Source organism: Buteo buteo, unplaced genomic scaffold (assembly GCF_964188355.1).
Source record: "Buteo buteo unplaced genomic scaffold, bButBut1.hap1.1 HAP1_SCAFFOLD_110, whole genome shotgun sequence".
Classification (NCBI taxonomy): domain Eukaryota; kingdom Metazoa; phylum Chordata; class Aves; order Accipitriformes; family Accipitridae; genus Buteo; species Buteo buteo.
The window spans coordinates 13,931-33,179 of record NW_027439274.1 but is presented as its reverse complement, the minus strand read 5'-3'; the positions used below and the strand labels follow the sequence as shown (position 1 = coordinate 33,179).

The 19,249-nt window shown below is 43.1% G+C and overlaps 1 protein-coding gene across 1 annotated transcript in view; it reads right to left on the bottom strand.

The window, feature by feature from the left end:
• Positions 1 to 1,058: 1,058 nt before the first annotated feature.
• Positions 1,059 to 19,249, bottom strand: part of LOC142028037 (protein ELYS-like) — a gene marked incomplete at its 5' end in the record, with an annotated part of 31,526 nt that continues 13,335 nt past the window's right edge. Inside the window, 12 exons of the mRNA XM_075022152.1 lie at positions 1,059 to 1,548; positions 2,329 to 4,153; positions 7,007 to 7,191; positions 7,731 to 7,837; positions 8,749 to 8,851; positions 10,716 to 11,130; positions 12,407 to 12,539; positions 14,997 to 15,074; positions 17,368 to 17,518; positions 17,608 to 17,755; positions 18,879 to 19,010; positions 19,104 to 19,248. Coding sequence (XP_074878253.1) covers positions 1,172 to 1,548; positions 2,329 to 4,153; positions 7,007 to 7,191; positions 7,731 to 7,837; positions 8,749 to 8,851; positions 10,716 to 11,130; positions 12,407 to 12,539; positions 14,997 to 15,074; positions 17,368 to 17,518; positions 17,608 to 17,755; positions 18,879 to 19,010; positions 19,104 to 19,248 — 3,799 coding nt within the window. The remainder of the gene's footprint in view (positions 1,549 to 2,328; positions 4,154 to 7,006; positions 7,192 to 7,730; positions 7,838 to 8,748; positions 8,852 to 10,715; positions 11,131 to 12,406; positions 12,540 to 14,996; positions 15,075 to 17,367; positions 17,519 to 17,607; positions 17,756 to 18,878; positions 19,011 to 19,103; position 19,249) is intronic.

The following is a 19,249-nucleotide window of genomic DNA, read 5'->3' as shown; positions in this document are numbered from 1 at the left end:
TTTGGCGATGGCTTCGTCGAGAAAAATCTGTTAAAATACGGTATCAACAGCAGGAAAAATTACCAGATCCGTCCCTCAGACATTATGAAGTAAGATACAGAAAACGATACTCTGCAGAAACGCAGAGGAAATAAATAGGTTGCGACAGTTACCGCTCTTGGAACATCTGACCTAGGAAGAATTGCTGTAAAGACGAGAACCACAAAGGTGTGCCTCAAAGCAAACGACCTACCGCCTCTCAGGATGAAGCAGCAGACAAAGCCGCTCATCCCCTGCACCCGCAGAAAGGGGGTACGGAAGCACCGCTGGCTCCCAACCTCCCCCGGCTGCAAAGACGACGTCTCCCTCCCATCCCCGTCCCAGATGAGCCCGGGACTGGCCCTGCCTGCCAGGGCTGAGCAGCTTTCGGAGCTGCCTGCGCGAGCAGCCGTGGGGAGCTGAGCTCGCTTGTGCTCCAGAGACGGGTCACGCACGTCCGGGCCAGCCGGAGCCCCCTCCTCCTCAACCAGCCCCAGCCCGGGCTCGTCCTGCGTAAGCGGCTCTGCAGACCCCTCTCCAGCTCTGTCGACAGGGGACTTCAGCAAAAACGGTAGTTCTGGTGTCCGTCTCCCGAGGGGAAACGTTGGGGGAGCGAGCGATGATAGGAGCAAGGCCCGTTGTCCGGAGCAGAGCCGCGAGCAGTCGCCTCCCCCGGCCCGGCTGCTCTGAGGTGGTTCAGCCGCCCGTCAGCAGCAGCACCACGGTCACCCAGCACCCCTCCGCCTGGCCGGGGGCACACACAGCGAGGACAGCAGGATTCGGGCCACGGTGACCCTCTGGGGTCACGTCTCTGCCACCGCCGCGCTGCGGCCTTCCCTCACGCGGGGTCGGGGAGGTGCCGCAGACTGCCCCGCGCTTGTGCCGCGCCCTGTGAGCTTGCTCGCTGCAGGGCTGCTTGTTAGCGCGAGCCCAGGAGTTCTGCAGAGCTTTTCTCTCAACAGGCCAGATCCCCACCAGAAATCAACACCTAGGCTATTTCGGATTAGTTACATGGGAACCGATGAAACTCCAGCAAATAAATGGATTGCACTGACAACCCTGAGAGTTATCTGCGGCTTTATTGACACACTAGGCATGTTCTTGTAATACGATCCATTACAGATCTTAATATTGCAGCACATTTTGATGGGTTTCACTCTTCAAGCATCATAGGACTGCCACCAGGTCCTTGGGGGAAGGCCTCCTCCTCTGTGCTCTCCTCCAGTGCTAATCGTCTCTTTCTGCCCCGACGCCCTGTTCCTGCTGTAGTCCTGGGTGTGCTTGATTCCTCGTTTGGCTGGGCAGCTCTTTGCTCAGGAGCATCCGTTTTTTCTGGTTTAGCATGTGGGACTCCTCTTATTCTTCTGAACATGAAACAACTAGAGTTTTTACTTACTGCTTCTTTCACAATTTGGGAAATCCTAGATTTATTTTTTCTCCTCGACCTCAACAGAGGGGGTGAAAAGACAAATTGAGAAGACAAGTCCGGGTCTATATCCTTAAGCTGCACAGGATGGTCTTCTTTTCCAGCTAAAATGACAAGGCATTCTTAACATTCATGTACGTTATACATAAACGACAGTGACATTAAATTACAGCTAATAATCAAAAGCACAATAGATTCCTGACATAAAAGGTCCAATTGGGTTTATAAAAAATGTGCAGGTATTCTTCGCCTAGTAACTGCCTCTTGAGATCCATTCTTTTACATTATATAGTGAAACAAAAATAAGCCAGTGTAGCCATTTTACCTGCCCTTACATAATGAAAGATACTATGCTCAAGAGGCATCGACAGTCCTTACTCATCTCAAAAAATATTTTTTTATCATGTACTCCAATACAAAGAACCCCATGAGCAGTGACTTCACTAACAAAGTATATGCCCATGAAAAACAATCCTATAACTAAACAGCTGTATAGTTTGTTGCAAGTTGCAGCTCATGTTAAGTTAAAACATTAACAGAATTTGAAAGCATGTCTCCTTTATTTCTCCACTGGGGGGAAGTGATGACAACCACATATTAAGATATGTCCTCCAGTTTTCAAAACAGATAGACATTCAGCTCATGACAAAAAATTAAGCTTAAATTTCATTTCAGTGTACTCAGATCAGCCTCCTCTCCTGTCTCCACCACAGCTAGCCAGGCAGTCATACAGAGTTCAGAAAAAAGATGAAATGCCTCTTTCCCAATTTTTTATTTCCTATGGTTATACTCTTACCATACTTAAAGCCATCCTCACAAGCTGTTTTCTGTGGTTTACAAAACAGCAATATGCCCTATTTTGCATATAAACATAGTGCACCTACCTTTACATTTCTTTGTCAGCTTTGTGAGAGGAGGAGAGAAAAGGAAGGACTCTTTTTCCTCAAGAGACAGTTTCTGATGCATAGAAGTTTTGCGGGATCTGGCTCTTGTAAAACGATCTGTTAAAGCATGTCCTGATGGGTTTCTGTCTTCAGGCAGCAAAGGACTGTCACCAGCTCCTTGGGGGAAGGCCTTCTCCCCTGTGCTCTCCTCCAATACTGACTGTCTCTTTCTGCCCCGATGCCCTGTTCCTACTGTAGTCCTGGGTGTGCTTGATTCCTCGTTTGGCTGGGCAGCTCTTTGCTCAGGAGCATCCGTTTTTTCTAGTTTAGCATGTGGGACTCCTCTTATTCTTCTCTTAGGAGTATCGAGGATTCCCACTTTCCCACCTGCACACATGTCTTCCTGAGCAGAGAGAGATTCTGTGTCTGCCAGGAGATTTTGTGCCTGCTTCCTAGCACTTCTCCTCGGAGTGACAGGAAGTTTGAATTCTGTTTGAGGAAGCGATGATTTAGACAGATCAAGGTCAGAATTTTCTGAAACTTCTGATGAACTCATCTTTCTTCTTCTGCCTCTTTGAGTTGCCACCGGTAAAAGGAGTTGGGCACTAGGCTGCACCTCTTGATCCTTGACAATATTTTCCATAAATTGTAAATTAACGCTTTTCAGTTTTCTTGCACTTCTGCTGGGACTGACTGACGTTTTTATCTTATGACCCGTGTCAGTCTGGCCAGTTTCTTGACCTCCTGCTGAACTTTTCCCTCCTCTAGTCCTTTGGGAAGTAGCAGAAGCGATAACGCTACCTTCAGCAAGAGAAGTTTCCTCATTAGCCTCTCCCAAGAGTTCAGCTGCAGCTTCCTTCGCTCTCCTTAATCTTCTTCTTGGAGTAGCGGCTACGGACTGTGTAGGGAGGGACAATGTTTGTCCATCAGAAAGGCTGCTTTCTACTTTTCCTGCAGTACTTGGTTTAGGCTTCCTGCCTCTCCTAGGAGTAACAGGCATCACAAGCGTTTGCTCCTCTTGAGCATTTTCTTCCGTTTGAAGACTAGAAGTCTCAGGTGCTTCTTTTGTTCGCCTGCTACTTCTCCTAGGAGACAGTGCAAACAGACCTGGTTTGCCTGTCTTCAGTAGCTGCTGAGTGCCTGCCGATGGAGTACTTAGCCTTCTACTCAGCTGTCCCCTTGCACGTATTCCAGGAGCGATGCCGTACTCTACTTGACGTACGCTGGTTTCGTCTTCCACTCCTTCCGGCACAGTTCTTAAGGGAGCTTTTGCCTTCTGGAATCCAGTTACCTTCTTACCTATGGTCTCATGAATAGATTGTTCTGCAACTTCAGATGTAAATTCTTTACTTCTTGTGTCTTTGATTGCATCTGGTAAGTTCTCAGCAGTAGCTGCCTTAATGGGTTCAGGCACATACGGGAGCGACTCTGCAATATTTTGAGATGCCTGATCACTAGTTACAGTGGACACCGACTTGGTAACATGTTCTTGGTTTTCAGTATTGCCTAAACTGTTGACAGGTTTTTCCTCTGTTGTTGTGCCAGCTGCTTTAGAAGCATCTACTAATGTAGGGTCTCCCATCTCTGCTTCACCTTCTTCTCCTTCCAAGACTAAAGTAAAATTATTCTGAGATAGAAAAAGCTCTCCATCTCCCTCAGCTGCATCACATTCACCATCTCTGTTATCAGGCAAATGACATGCAAACTGTTGCTCTGTACTATCATAGCTGTACTGAAGATTGCCTGAGGGATGTAGTTCACTACATGGTGATGTTTCAGGTGCTTCTTCTGAGGTTTGTGCCTTAACCGCACCGTCTTCAAGAACCTAAAGTTAAAAAAGGTCTCTTAATGCAGTATCAGTTACCAAACAGACTAACTTCAGGCTGAGCTAGATGAAGCTGAGGACACTGAAATGCTGCTTTTCCTTTCCGATCACCACCAAATGTAAAGTTAGAAACATACCATGTACTCTCTACTACAGGTAAAAGTTTATGCGTTTAAGGGACAGAGAACAGAGTATCCCGTGTATGCAATCACATGCTCCATTTCTGATACTTCTGTTCATGACTAACGATTTGCCACCACCCGTGAACAAAGTGAGCAGTTTTACAATACAAGCTGTACACCCAGCTGGCAGTAATCATCACATTGCAGTACTTTCCGCACTGACTACAAATCCACACAGAGTGACCGACTCTGCATCTAACGGGGCAAAGTACAACGATGTCCCCCAAGCTTAAAGTTTCGCTCATCATAGGTGTCACCGCAACACTTAGTCAAACTGGCCAGGTATCACATCGCACAACTCAACACCGCACTTTAAGGAATCACTTGGATTGCAGGAGACAACACATAGATTCTAAATACCTCCATCGCAGCCTTTGTAGCTCCCCGTACTGAGCAATTATTCTCTCCTGCTAGAGCCACATGAGACACTCAAGCTTTTATGCTGAGAGCAAAAGTAGTCTCTGTTATGTATTTCAAGTGACGCAGGTGGCCAAGGTAATTTAATCAACGCATGAAGACCTTTGCCCAACCCTCTAAGTTATAGGGCTAGCCAAAGAGGGCAGAAGGAGGAAGCCACTCAGCGGGAGTCTCCATAGAATCTGCTTATTTTCTTGCCTCCTGCCTTGCCAAAAGTTGCTAAAGCATCATCTTTGATCGTATTCTTAAACAGTTGTTCAACCCTAAACAAGACCTGAACGACATGCAGGAGACCTCGCATAGGACCATGCTGGTTTCAGCAGCCCAAGGATATGCAAATTTTCAAAGTCCTCAAACACTATTGGAATTAGCCTGGCAGAGAAGGGGAAGATGCGGGAAGATTTCTCCTCCCTAGGCTGGCTCCCCAAGGAGAAAAGGTAAAAAGTGGAATCATTAACAGTCTCCAGGCGATGGCACCCGAAGGACGGAGATGCCCCCCATAGGCGGGCTCGCCGAGGAAAAAAGCTAAAAGCTGTAATTACTGATAGTTTCCGATGGATGGCTCCCGAAGTACGAAGGTGACGGCAATACCGAGTACAAATACCAGACTAGTTTCACGACCACCAGCAATTCTACCCTGTCATAAGCCGGCGTTACAAAGTGCAACGACAGGGTAACTCCAGCCCGGTTCCCACCGGCCATTAACAGCACGGCAGGGAGCACAGACTGCAAGCGAGGTATTAGCGCAAATTTGAGAACAAGTGCATGTAGTTGCGCAACACGCATCTAGCAACATGCCACGCTTCAAAGCTAAATTCGAGAAATACTAGTCATAGAATCATAGAATCGTAGAATCATTTAGGTTGGAAAAGACCTTCAAGATCATCGAGTCCAACCATTAACCATGCCCACTAAACCATGTCCTGAAGTACCCTGTCCACTCACTTTTTGAATATCTCCAGGGATGGTGACTCAACCACTTCCCTGGGCAGCACATGCCAATGTTTGACAACCCTCTCAGTCTGCATAAACTTTCCTTTTATGCTTACAAATCTACGACCAAGAAAGTAGTAAGTAGTTTGTCCTAAATTCAGTGAAGGTAGACAAGCCAAAAAGACACGTTTACGTATAACTCAGTAAGAACCACTCATAACGAAAGCAGGAAAACCTTCACTCTACTGCTACAGGAATGACTGCAGCAGCTTTGTGACCGTCTCACATACCGGCTCCCTTCTTCCCATCACAAATTCTCCATTTACTCCCATAAGTGAGTGATTTATGTATTCCCAAGTCTATAATCATCTTCTCTAGAGCGTTGTCCTAAACCCCAAAGCCGAGACGAGCGACGTAAGCGACTGCCTATTCAACTTCATCTGAAAACTGCGACACCGAAAAGCATCTTCTGTTGCTTGAGACCAATCTATTTGTGCTACGCCTACCTTTCAGTTTGTATTTCACTCTAACTATTACTAATTCCCGTGAGTACAACCCTACAGGAAATCGACAGCATACTCTATGTGGTACTTAGAGGACATCCACAATGAATCCAAATCACTCATCGGCCCCAGCAGAAGTGAGAACAATGGGGAAAACCTGCCACAACTGAGGAATCTCTGGCTCTGATTTTCAGCCCTTGTGAACAACCTTTTAAAATTCATACTTTACAAAGTTGAGATGTTAAAACCCCCGCATTTTCACACGCACACAAAAAGAGTTTTAGGCAGCTGGAAATATCTTGACACTGAAATTAACTCATTACTGGGAATTCTCTTTATGTTAATAAGGAACAAATAGCAAAGGATCTAAGCACCCAAATCATTCTGAAAATGAGTTTGGTTCCCACGCCATTTTGTCATTTGGTAAACGGCCTCCGGTATTGAAAAGCTGCACTCCCCAGCTTTTCTTATTGTCTTTAACATTAAAACTATTTCTTTTTTTAAGTCAAATAAGAAACATTTACAGTCTAGCAAACCAAATGAAGGCATGGTGATTTTAAAAAATATTTAGGCGGGTTTTGGCACTCCTACAGCTCTCAAAGGCCCAAGTCTTGACAGGTTCTATTCTGTGTTATCGGTACAGCAAATGCGTAGGAGAAAAACCTATCTGCCCTTACCCAACGAGGTTTGGACTTGTGTTACCCAGCTAAAGAAACTGAGACGGTTTTGCATGCCTTCTAATCGTCAGTTAGACAGGACTGTCCTCAATTTGCAAGGTGTTTTCTCTTTAGTAGAAAATGGGAAAATAGTTTACTTACATTAATTTCCTCAGTTTTAGGAAGATTGTTAGAAACAGTTACTTCTTCCTGTGGAAAAGGAACGTTTCCTTCATCTCCAGCTGCTTCTGGGTTACGTTCTTCAGGTAAATCCACACACTTCCCCTCAAGGCAATTTTCTGAATGAGTACTGACCACTTCCTCGCTGTCAAGGATACGTATCACAGCTGGAAGAGATTTATATCATTTTAACTTAACTGCTCTATAAATGAGATGCGTTTAAGCAACAGGAAGTAACAGAGGGAGCAGGAGCCAAGAATACAGTTCTCCATCCTGCCACATACATCGGGCTTTCCCCAAACGCTAGAAACCAGAACCATCTACCCGGCAGCTAGTTATTCTTCACAGCCTGAGTACTGAGGGATGCATCATCTTTCAAAATAGTAACTCAAGCAGCAGATCCCATAGCACACAAATTAGTAGTGGTGTACAACACCGAAATACATAATGATCTCTCCTTCTAATATTTGACATTCTACCCGTTTTCTCAGTACCTTTATCCAGAACAGGAACATTGGCTATGCATTTTCTACAAGGACTTTCTCTGAGGAGGGTATTCTTCTCTCTACAGTTTAATGAAAGGTAGCAGTAACATGCTAGTACTACTTCAGTCTGAGACACCTGTAGCGCTATGGCAAACTGCATGTTTTACTTGAGGCCTTCAGCTGCCTTAACTCACATAACATCTCCCACATACTGTACGTACATTCACCCTCTGCCTGCAGGGATTCAGAAAGCTGTGGGTTTGTTGCAACTGGTATGGCTTTTTCTTCTGATGAAGAGGACATTTTGGACTCCTGCTGGTTTGCTTCACTGCATGAGCAGAAAGAGAGAAATCCATCACAAAGCTTCAAAACAAACCTTGAAGAGCTTTACAAATTACTTTCTCACTGTAAGGTCTTCCAGTTTCCAAACAGAAAAAAACTAAGGAAAATGAGAAATTCCTTTACCAACACATCGACATTCAATTCCCGACTCATCTTGTGCAACGAATCAAGTACTTAACATTCTTCCCAGCTATCTCACACTGGATAATAACATAACAACAGAGTTGTATTAAAGAATAATATATTCTTTGTCTTCTGTAGAAAGAGTGCAACTGCCATACTCGAGGTCTAGAACCAACTGAACAAAAGTTTGTGCCACTGTAAGTTACCACTTGAAATTAAGGGTTATTTCATCGCTAACGTCTCTCACTAAGCAGTTGCAGCTTTTAAAGTACCTGGTGAGAAAACTGCTTCCCTTTCCAGAAACAAACAGGTGCTAATTGACCACACACAGAAAATAGAAATTAAGTGTATAAAATACTGCCAGAAAGTAGTCAAGCCCCACAATAAACCCACTAAAGTTACAGGAATCTCAGGTGTAATTTGCACCGACATAACATTCAGACAAAAGCAGGGCTTCTCTTCACAGTACCTGCTTAGTAACCCCCTCAAACTGTAAAAAGGTGCATATAGCCTGCTGAACAAAATCCTTATCCCGCTACTTTGGGGTCTGCAATGATTTGAGAAAAAAAGGCTCAAACTGACAGCTCGTCAATTTGACTTCTCTTCATGCCACATTAGTTCTGTCCACAGACAGAAAGGAACAGGAAACCTGTTGTATTTAAGAACACAGGAGAGAACCAATACCAGCTCAAAAATCATAGTTTTCAAACACAGGAAAGCCAGCAGTCACATGTTGTGTGAACCTAAAGGTGTATCTATATTTCATAAACTTACCCTTCACTTGCAGTCCCAGAAGTAGCAGCCTCAGCAGCTTTAAACAACCATTTACCATCCTCAGGAAGGGTAAGACGGTCAGCATTTGATTCTTCCACAAATCCTACAAAAACAGACAGATGGGTGACTTCCCTGTTGCACTTAACATCATTTCTTTCAAAATGCTCATATGATTTTCAAGAGAGCCGTAACGCATTTCACCTAGGATGGTGATCTAACAAAATAACGCTACCAAGACTTCAACTGCACAGAAGGTCTGAGTTCTTCTGTCCAGTAAAACCAGAAGTCTGATGCATAGTTTCCGTCAAGAAAACAACATGGCCATTGACATTCTGTTTACAAACTCAACTTGATATGTTACTGACCTAATACATAAAAACCTCAGGAAACATCCCTCCTTCTTAAAATTGGGTCAGAAGTTTTTCTTATTTCTCTTTGGATATTTAACTCATCCCAGCAATGCTTCTTTCCTTTCCTGATTTCGTTTCCCCTCTTCTACAAGAATGCATCTAAGGTTGTCTCCTGTTCTTTTCTCTAGCGGTTGACTGGTGGTGTTGAAACCCAACTGCTTGCTAGCCTGTTTTTCTCTCAACAGGCCAAATTCTAGAAACACCCTCCTCCTTTTCTTCTTTGTTTCTGCCATCTGCTTCCTCCAGATCCAACAATTACCTTTGCAGACAGTACGCAGGACTGGGATAATTTTGCTAGCTCAGCCCAAACAAGAGCTATACTGACTGCCCCCTAACGCTTCCAGAGGACCGAAATTGTACAGAACTGTTTGTACCATAGTCCGGCAATGACAAACTTTCTTCATAAGGTTATTCTTTAATGATTAGGACCTTATCATTGTTTTTAAGGAAAAGCACCCTTGATTTCTTGTCCAAACACAGGGCAGCTAAAAGCAGACAGGCAAATGTTTTGACCTATCTTACTAGAAACACTCAGACCTGGAGAACCCCTTTTACCCATGTACACGGAGTCCCTGTCTGGGCACTGCTCTTATTGAAAAAGAAAAGGAGCTGAGGAGCTTCAGGAGCAGCAGTGACTCTCCAGGATCCTCCGGAATCATCTCAGGCTTAGGACTGAATCAGGCTGCATATGATGCACTGATACCGGAGTACACGCTCCCCGCTACAAACTGTTTCGAGACCTCGGACGCAGAACTCCGACACTTGCATATCTCTCCCAGGAATAGCAAACTTTTGTTCTAAGGAGCTGAGCGGACTGAGCTCTGTTTGTCCAATCCTGACTGTAGCTGTGTTTACACATCTTCTCCCTGTTCCTGCACCACTGTCATTCCCAGCTCTTCATCACTGCTCACCACCTAGTGAGCTACATCTCTTCTAATCTGCCAGCAGACCTGCTCATATGAACACATCTTCAGCAGCTGCACTGGCTTGAATGAGTTGAATTGAGCTGAATTACCAAAGACCAGCTGAAATAGGTTTGGAAAAGGCTGCAGAAGCTGTTGAGCCAGCAAAAGGAGCAAACATGGCTGTAATGAGAAGCAGATACACAAGCAGACTCACTTCCCAAAGAAAACTACTTAACTGAGCACTAACGAGGGGGGTAAAAAAACAAAACAACAAAAAATTACCTATCTAGTCAAAGCACGCCATAGGCTAAACGTGCTGTAAAAAAACCTGCAGCCTACAGAAGTCCCCCTAAAACAGAACCAGAAGCCTAAGTTTTCAGCTTGTACCCCTCTCAAAACTCCCACAAGTCGCTGCTGCCTCTCCGCTGCAATTACACACAAGAAATGCCAGCCAAAAGCAGTATACATGCAGAATGTCCACGAGACCTAAAAAAGGGCTCAAAACACAGTGGCAATTTTGAAAGCCTAGGACAAGGAAGTGCCTCGGACATTTGTGAATGCTCATCATGGACTGTTGCACCCGTCAGTAATTTAGCCTTTTGAAGACATTTGAAAAATGCAGAAGCTTAGGTTATCATAGCAGGAAACACACCAGCTGCTTTTCTCAGTTCTGATGAATCTGGTTGTCCCATCGGGAAGGGTTTCTCTTCAACTATTTCACTGTCTTCCTCCTTCTCCAGTTCTTCAAAATCGGCAGTTTCTTCAGCGGAAGAATTAGCTGGATTAGCAGCTATAAAGATGACTTCATCTTCAAAATCGCCAGGTGATTTTGCATCATGATACTCCAAAGCAGCTTGGTCTGACCTGGCAGAGAAGTTACTGTTTTCTTTGCTGACATCCGTTTTCTCCAAACCGTCTCCAGACTCTTCCACTTCAGCACCACCTTCCTCGGGATTGCTCAGAGGAAACAGAGCTGGTTTATCTCTACTTTCTGACCAAGCATCCTCCACCACTCCGTGATGATGCTCAGATGAAACTCCAGATGGTGCTTTGTTATCTTCCGTTACCTTTATTTTTTAAAAAGAAAGTTCACAATCAAGATCACACATATGCTTTTTGTCAAAGCAAGACAAAAAAAAAGAACAAATATATACCGATATTTGTCAGTTTTGCAAGTGTCGCCTTAAGCAAGGCGCTACAAAATTAGTTCTCATGCTAGCACTATCTTAGCTTTTCAAGCGGAGTGTAAAAACCAATCCCACTGTTGACTGCTTATTGAATTTCCACAACCTTGGAGAATTAAGATGAAGTGGGCTTTGTAAGTGCTTGCTTACCCTGTCATCTCAAGGCTGTTCATTGGGTTCACTACTGTGTTTTCAAGAAGAGGGAGCTTTGCATACCTAAAATCATAACTCCAAGATTTCTCTTTTTTTATGCTTGCCTTTTCAGCTTGTATGCACTACTAACATATTTTAGCGTTCACTATGCCTGTGGCGTGGAACAAGTAAATTAATCCGGCCACACTGCACTATTACTAAGAACTTCCTACAGGAGAGAGAGCCTCTTCTTACAGTTGAGTAGCTCTTTATAACAGGCAATAACAGGTACGATAAAAACAGGTTAAGACAATTTGTTAGTACAGGTACGGAAAGCTCCTCCAGGTAGATACTAGCTTTGGAACATTACTTTGGCAACTGCATGACGAGCTGAATCAGGGAAGCCACCTGACAGAACAAAAGGAGGAGCAGAAGGGGGCAACTTCCAGGTGGACAGACTTCATTTGACAACTACACGAATGCTATCGCTGGTGCAAGGCAAGAAGCAAAACCAAGAACTTTAGGGCTAGAGAAGAGACAGCCATACAGCTCTCTTCATCGGCAGTCTATTTTTACCATAACTTAAGGAAACCCAGGCCTTGCAAAAAGAGAGACTGAGAGTAAATGCAGCTCATGACTTTTGTTGCTTTCAGAGGTGTTTCATTCACAAAGCTTAGCGAACCCAAACAACTGACTCAATCTGTATTCCTTACCCTCCTGCCATACCACCATTTCAAAAGGTATAGCGGGAAGCTGCACACATGCAATTTGGAACAATCACAGCGCCTAGTGATGCTGGAGTAAAAACCACCAAGGTGGCTGGTATTTGTTAAGAATATGTTCCTGCAGGCAGGTGATGTTACAGAAGGTCTAACATAACCTTTTTGGACCAAATTCAAGTCTGCCGTTCTGATTTGCTATTCCAGTTCTCAATATAAGGAGTATTGGAAAACTTGAAAAAAACTAAATCAAATCACAGTCTGTAAAGCCTTTAACTATAAAGATCACTAACTACAGGCCAGCTTACCCCAACAGTCCATTTTGCATTCAAGTTCTCTTCCCTGAAAGATACTCTACGCTCCTTTGCTCGTAGAGGAGGAGGTAGAGATCGTCCTGGAGATGCAGAAGGAGTTGCTAGGGGTGTAGTGCGAAGGCTGGATCTGAGAATAGACCGAGGAGTAAACACAGGAAAACCAGAAGCAGCTGTGGCCAAAACTTTTGTTACTGTTGATAACGGCTTTGGTCTTGCGACTGTAAAGCAAGAGGGGAAAAAATATCAGCCTTGTGTGATCAAAGTCGTGGTCAGTTGTCCATTGTATTTCCCTCCTCTAAAGAATTACCTTCTCTTGAGACCGATGAAGGCAAGTGGTAAGGCTTGGCTCTCTCTCTGGCCAGCTTCCTTTGAACTCTAGGAAGGATCTTGCCACATTGGTGCAATGTAGAATTCCTGGCAACTGCTCTCTCTCTCAAGCCAGGCTCACGATCATTCTGATGAACAAAAAGCATAAAGCAAGAAGGTAACTGATTACAAGAAGTTCACTGCACACAACTAAAGTATTAGTTCAAATTAAACCGAGTTTGTACCAGCAGAGAGGACAAAGTTTAGCCTCTGCACTGCTGTTTTTTCCAAAGGGACAAAAAACTTAATGGTATAAAAACCATGCATTTTATGTTTCTTATGAATCTACTGGCTTCTTTCTTCTTTTTTTTTTTAATTAATGCAACATAAAATGTTAGCGTTCAAATTAACTTCCTGAAGAAACAAGGATATGGCATCTTCTTGTCACAAGCATCAATACGTAGAATCCCTGCAAAAAGCCATCACTGAATTTGACAGAGACTGACATCGCTTAACTGGCATCACTTACGTTGTCATTCCCTTAAGTGGATTAAGAAACTAAAGCATATACCTTCTTGCTTGTCGGCATGCAAGTCAAACTCCACAGAGCTATCGAGCACTTAGACAATGAGATGGTTAAGCTACAAATTGCATCTCTAAGGATCTATGTGTACTCAGAAGTCCAATTTTTAACTTACACTCGTTTTTATTGCATGGAACAAAGTATTTCACAAAGCTATGGGACAATGTGCGTACGGCAGTTAACTTAGAACTAAACTTTCCCTCTTCAAGACTGTTCCCAACGTCCTGCTTCCAAAAGGATTCTACGTCCAATAACCACACGCATGCGGAAAATATTCCACAGTCTGAATCCAACAGGGTTTGTGTTAAATACTTTGGTGGTTTCATGTTAAACAAAGTTTACAGGCTTTTGCTTCGGTTGGTTGATCCTGTTTTCTAAAACACAAACCTTAACCACAAGAGGTGTCTCCAGTAAATTCAGCTCCGATGCTCTTGAAAAATTCTTTTGTGAGATGGAACCAAGCATATTTGATTTCAATGGGCTGGATGCCATGAATGAAGTAGAAGCGCTGCATGGTGACTGCCAGCTACCACCCTGTGCTGCAGAACTTGAAGGAACAGGACGAACCACCAAATCCGGCAATCTGTGAAGATACACAATTGAAAATATGAACATAAATAAATACATGAAATAAAATCTTGAGCTGCACTCAAGACATCTGAGATGATACATAACAAAAACATTCAATGAACAAGAAATACAGGTGAACCCGCACTGCTGGGCTGATGGATCAGGCCCATGAACAAGTTACAGGCCTTCTCTTGTTTTTTCATGATTTCGTGACATGTCACACTTAATTTCCTAAATCCCTGCCATCTGAGGCAAGAGTAATGCAATTTTACGTTGCACCAGTGATGTAATTCTCATGTCAGAAGAAAATTCCTCTGCATTTCAATGCTGGGGCCACTTCAAATTCTCCACTTAGTTGTGTCCCCAAGCCGACCTTTTCTTTAACAGGTACAAAGCTAAATTTTGTTAACGGGTGTCCCAACAAATGCGTCGGGCAACTCTGCATCAGGGAGAGGACGTGTTATGACTGGTGGTTCTGTAGCTCTAGGCCTAGAATTAAAAGGAAAATGTAACTGACTTGCACTCCCCTCAAGTCCAAACGTACCAGAATTCAAGTTTCACCTTGAATATACTACCTCTAGGAAAATCATCTGACAACTGCTAGCTTCTTTTTTGCTCTTTATAATTCTGCCTGGTTTTGAGTGAAAAAAAAAAGAAAAAGGCAGAAACGAAGCAGAAGCTGGGCACAAAGTGGTAAAAGATTGCTATTTGATCACACAATCAAGTCTACCAAAACCTGTACACCAATAGCTTGTTGGCAATCATGGGTTTCGTTTCAGCTACCTTAAATTCTGTAAACACTTTTACTGTAATGTAAATAGATGTATTCGCATAAATGAGACTATCATAGCAGAAGAACTCTCGCTCCAAGTATTACTTACGATGAATCGATTCTTAAATGTTATATCTTGTAGGTGCAAAAAAAGCCAAAGAAAGCTTTATTCAGGTGCCCCTTCCCTCCAAAACACTAACATAATTCAAGTGGATTTCTCTCTCTCTCCCTCTCTCCAAACACGCAGCTCAAGACTAAACTTTGTTAAAAGGCTGCTTACCTCTCACGGCATGAGCAACTGGTTTCCTGCTCATTTCCTACCCCTACTTCTCCAATTTTGGACAATACATTACTGATGAACGTTGCTCTTGTACGCACATTTCCTGCATTTGCTTGTTTTGTTACTGTTGATAACGGCTTTTGTCTTGCGCCTGTAAAGCAAGAGGGGAAAACATATCAGCCTTGTGTGATCAAAGTCGTGGTCAGTTGTCCATTGTATTTCCCTCCTCTAAAGAATTACCTTCTCTTGAGACCGATGAAGGCAAGTGGTAAGGCTTGGCTCTCTCTCTGGCCAGCTTCCTTTGAACTCTAGGAAGGATCTTGCCACATTGGTGCAATGTAGAATTCCTGGCAACTGCTCTCTCTCTCAAGCCAGGCTCACGATCATTCTGATGAACAAAAAGCATAAAGCAAGAAGGTAACTGATTACAAGAAGTTCACTGCACACAACTAAAGTATTAGTTCAAATTAAACCGAGTTTGTACCAGCAGAGAGGACAAAGTTTAGCCTCTGCACTGCTGTTTTTTCCAAAGGGACAAAAAACTTAATGGTATAAAAACCATGCATTTTATGTTTCTTATGAATCTACTGGCTTCTTTCTTCTTTTTTTTTTTAATTAATGCAACATAAAATGTTAGCGTTCAAATTAACTTCCTGAAGAAACAAGGATATGGCATCTTCTTGTCACAAGCATCAATACGTAGAATCCCTGCAAAAAGCCATCACTGAATTTGACAGAGACTGACATCGCTTAACTGGCATCACTTACGTTGTCATTCCCTTAAGTGGATTAAGAAACTGAAGCATATACATTCTTGCTTGTCGGTATGCAAGTCAAACTCCACAGAGCTATCGAGCACTTAGACAATGAGATGGTTAAGCTACAAATTGCATCTCTAAGGATCTATGTGTACTCAGAAGTCCAATTTTTAACTTACACTCGTTTTTATTGCATGGAACAAAGTATTTCACAAAGCTATGGGACAATGTGCGTACGGCAGTTAACTTAGAACTAAACTTTCCCTCTTCAAGACTGTTCCCAACGTCCTGCTTCCAAAAGGATTCTACGTCCAATAACCACACGCATGCGGAAAATATTCCACAGTCTGAATCCAACAGGGTTTGTGTTAAATACTTTGGTGGTTTCATGTTAAACAAAGTTTACAGGCTTTTGCTTCGGTTGGTTGATCCTGTTTTCTAAAACACAAACCTTAACCACAAGAGGTGTCTCCAGTAAATTCAGCTCCGATGCTCTTGAAAAATTCTTTTGTGAGATGGAACCAAGCATATTTGATTTCAGTGGGCTGGATGCCATGAATGAAGTAGAAGCGCTGCATGGTGACTGCCAGCTACCACCCTGTGCTGCAGAACTTGAAGGAACAGGACGAACCACCAAATCCGGCAATCTGTGAAGATACACAATTGAAAATATGAACATAAATAAATACATGAAATAAAATCTTGAGCTGCACTCAAGACATCTGAGATGATACATAACAAAAACATTCAATGAACAAGAAATACAGGTGAACCCGCACTGCTGGGCTGATGGATCAGGCCCATGAACAAGTTACAGGCCTTCTCTTGTTTTTTCATGATTTCGTGACATGTCACACTTAATTTCCTAAATCCCTGCCATCTGAGGCAAGAGTAATGCAATTTTACGTTGCACCAGTGATGTAATTCTCATGTCAGAAGAAAATTCCTCTGCATTTCAATGCTGGGGCCACTTCAAATTCTCCACTTAGTTGTGTCCCCAAGCCGACCTTTTCTTTAACAGGTACAAAGCTAAATTTTGTTAACGGGTGTCCCAACAAATGCGTCGGGCAACTCTGCATCAGGGAGAGGACGTGTTATGACTGGTGGTTCTGTAGCTCTAGGCCTAGAATTAAAAGGAAAATGTAACTGACTTGCACTCCCCTCAAGTCCAAACGTACCAGAATTCAAGTTTCACCTTGAATATACTACCTCTAGGAAAATCATCTGACAACTGCTAGCTTCTTTTTTGCTCTTTATAATTCTGCCTGGTTTTGAGTGAAAAAAAAAAGAAAAAGGCAGAAACGAAGCAGAAGCTGGGCACAAAGTGGTAAAAGATTGCTATTTGATCACACAATCAAGTCTACCAAAACCTGTACACCAATAGCTTGTTGGCAATCATGGGTTTCGTTTCAGCTACCTTAAATTCTGTAAACACTTTTACTGTAATGTAAATAGATGTATTCGCATAAATGAGACTATCATAGCAGAAGAACTCTCGCTCCAAGTATTACTTACGATGAATCGATTCTTAAATGTTATATCTTGTAGGTGCAAAAAAAGCCAAAGAAAGCTTTATTCAGGTGCCCCTTCCCTCCAAAACACTAACATAATTCAAGTGGATTTCTCTCTCTCTCCCTCTCTCCAAACACGCAGCTCAAGACTAAACTTTGTTAAAAGGCTGCTTACCTCTCACGGCATGAGCAACTGGTTTCCTGCTCATTTCCTACCCCTACTTCTCCAATTTTGGACAATACATTACTGATGAACGTTGCTCTTGTACGCACATTTCCTGCATTTGCTTGTTTTGTTACTGTTGATAACGGCTTTTGTCTTGCGCCTGTAAAGCAAGAGGGGAAAACATATCAGCCTTGTGTGATCAAAGTCGTGGTCAGTTGTCCATTGTATTTCCCTCCTCTAAAGAATTACCTTCTCTTGAGACCGATGAAGGCAAGTGGTAAGGCTTGGCTCTCTCTCTGGCCAGCTTCCTTTGAACTCTAGGAAGGATCTTGCCACATTGGTGCAATGTAGAATTCCTGGCAACTGCTCTCTCTCTCAAGCCAGGCTCACGATCATTCTGATGAACAAAAAGCATAAAGCAAGAAGGTAACTGATTACAAGAAGTTCATTGCACACAACTATCTCTGCTATTTCTAATTAGTGAATACATTTCCTCCACAGATACTGTATAATACCGCCACTGCACAGAGGAGCAGCAAGTTCTACTCCTTGGCACACACCAATTTCACCTGGTAATTTCAGCAAAGGGCAAGGCAGACTAGGATAAGAACAGAACCTACAACTTCAAGTTGAAACAATTCTGGCACTCGGCAGAACCTCACTCCGATACGCTTGTTCTCACCTGCAATTTTCAAATGGCTTACGAAATAGCAGGCTTTCCCTTGTTTTTCCTGAAACACCAATGTCCGAGATGACTGAATATTCAGGGCAACTGCAAATTACAGTGGACGCAATGATGTGAATATTAAAACAAGTAAGAAAAGGCTACCTACACACACCTTCTGGCCAAATGAAAGTTTTCAAATGCAGGACCTAAACCTTCCAAGACCACCTTATAAGTGCGATCCACTGGAAAACTATGGTTCCGGAACACAGAAAATGTATCACAGATTCATAACAGAAGTTCGCAAAATGCAAAATTTAATCTGGCTGTTTTGAGAAACAGAAGTTAGATAAGAATTTCTGTCATCAAAGGGGTAAAACAGAAGTTGTGGAGTCGCAGAGCTCATGCTATAACTGGAGGAAATAAAAAGAAAACCAAACCAGCACACAGATTTTACCTGTGCATTGGCATCCAGACTGCTCTCAGCTAGAAAAATAAAGCTGTGTGCAAGATTCAAGAGGTGACATACAACATACTCTTCATGCCACAGAAAGGAGTGACACAAACAGCGTTCGGCAATCTAAACCATTATTCCTTAGATGCAAACAAACTATTTTAAGTGGAGTCAACAATGGTCTGCAACACTTAGTTTATAACTTCACGCAGTAGCTTTGGAGTAGTGAAATATTTTGTTCAACTTTTAGGTTCAGCTGGAACGGAAAGTGTAGAAACTTATTCCTAGTATTTCAAAGAATGGTATAAAAACCAAAGCGTTGATTTTTATTTTATTTACTACCAAAAATGGTTAGTAACACCTAACAGAAACCTGCACACTTGACAGAACTTGCACGCTTACCGTAAGATTAACGTTCATTGAACGATTCGACTGCAGCGCTGGGATATAGTTGGCACGCTGCACATGGTGGTCTAAAGGAAATCTAAGATTCCGGACAGCAGCATCGCTCTGTAAAATCTTCTCCAAACACTCCTATGAGAAATAACACATTTCAAAAATCTGTTATGATTCTGCCTCTTCTCTTTTCAAAGAGACCATTAAGATTTTTTTCGTGTCCACACTTACTTGTTCAGTGCCTGTGAAAGGTAGCTTCAGTAAGTCTTCCATTAGTCCCATCTCCTGACAGATTTCATACACGTGTTTTAACAGCTCTTTGATGTTTAACCTGGTGGCATGTTGCTGCAACAGACCCCAAGCCTCCACCACGCACC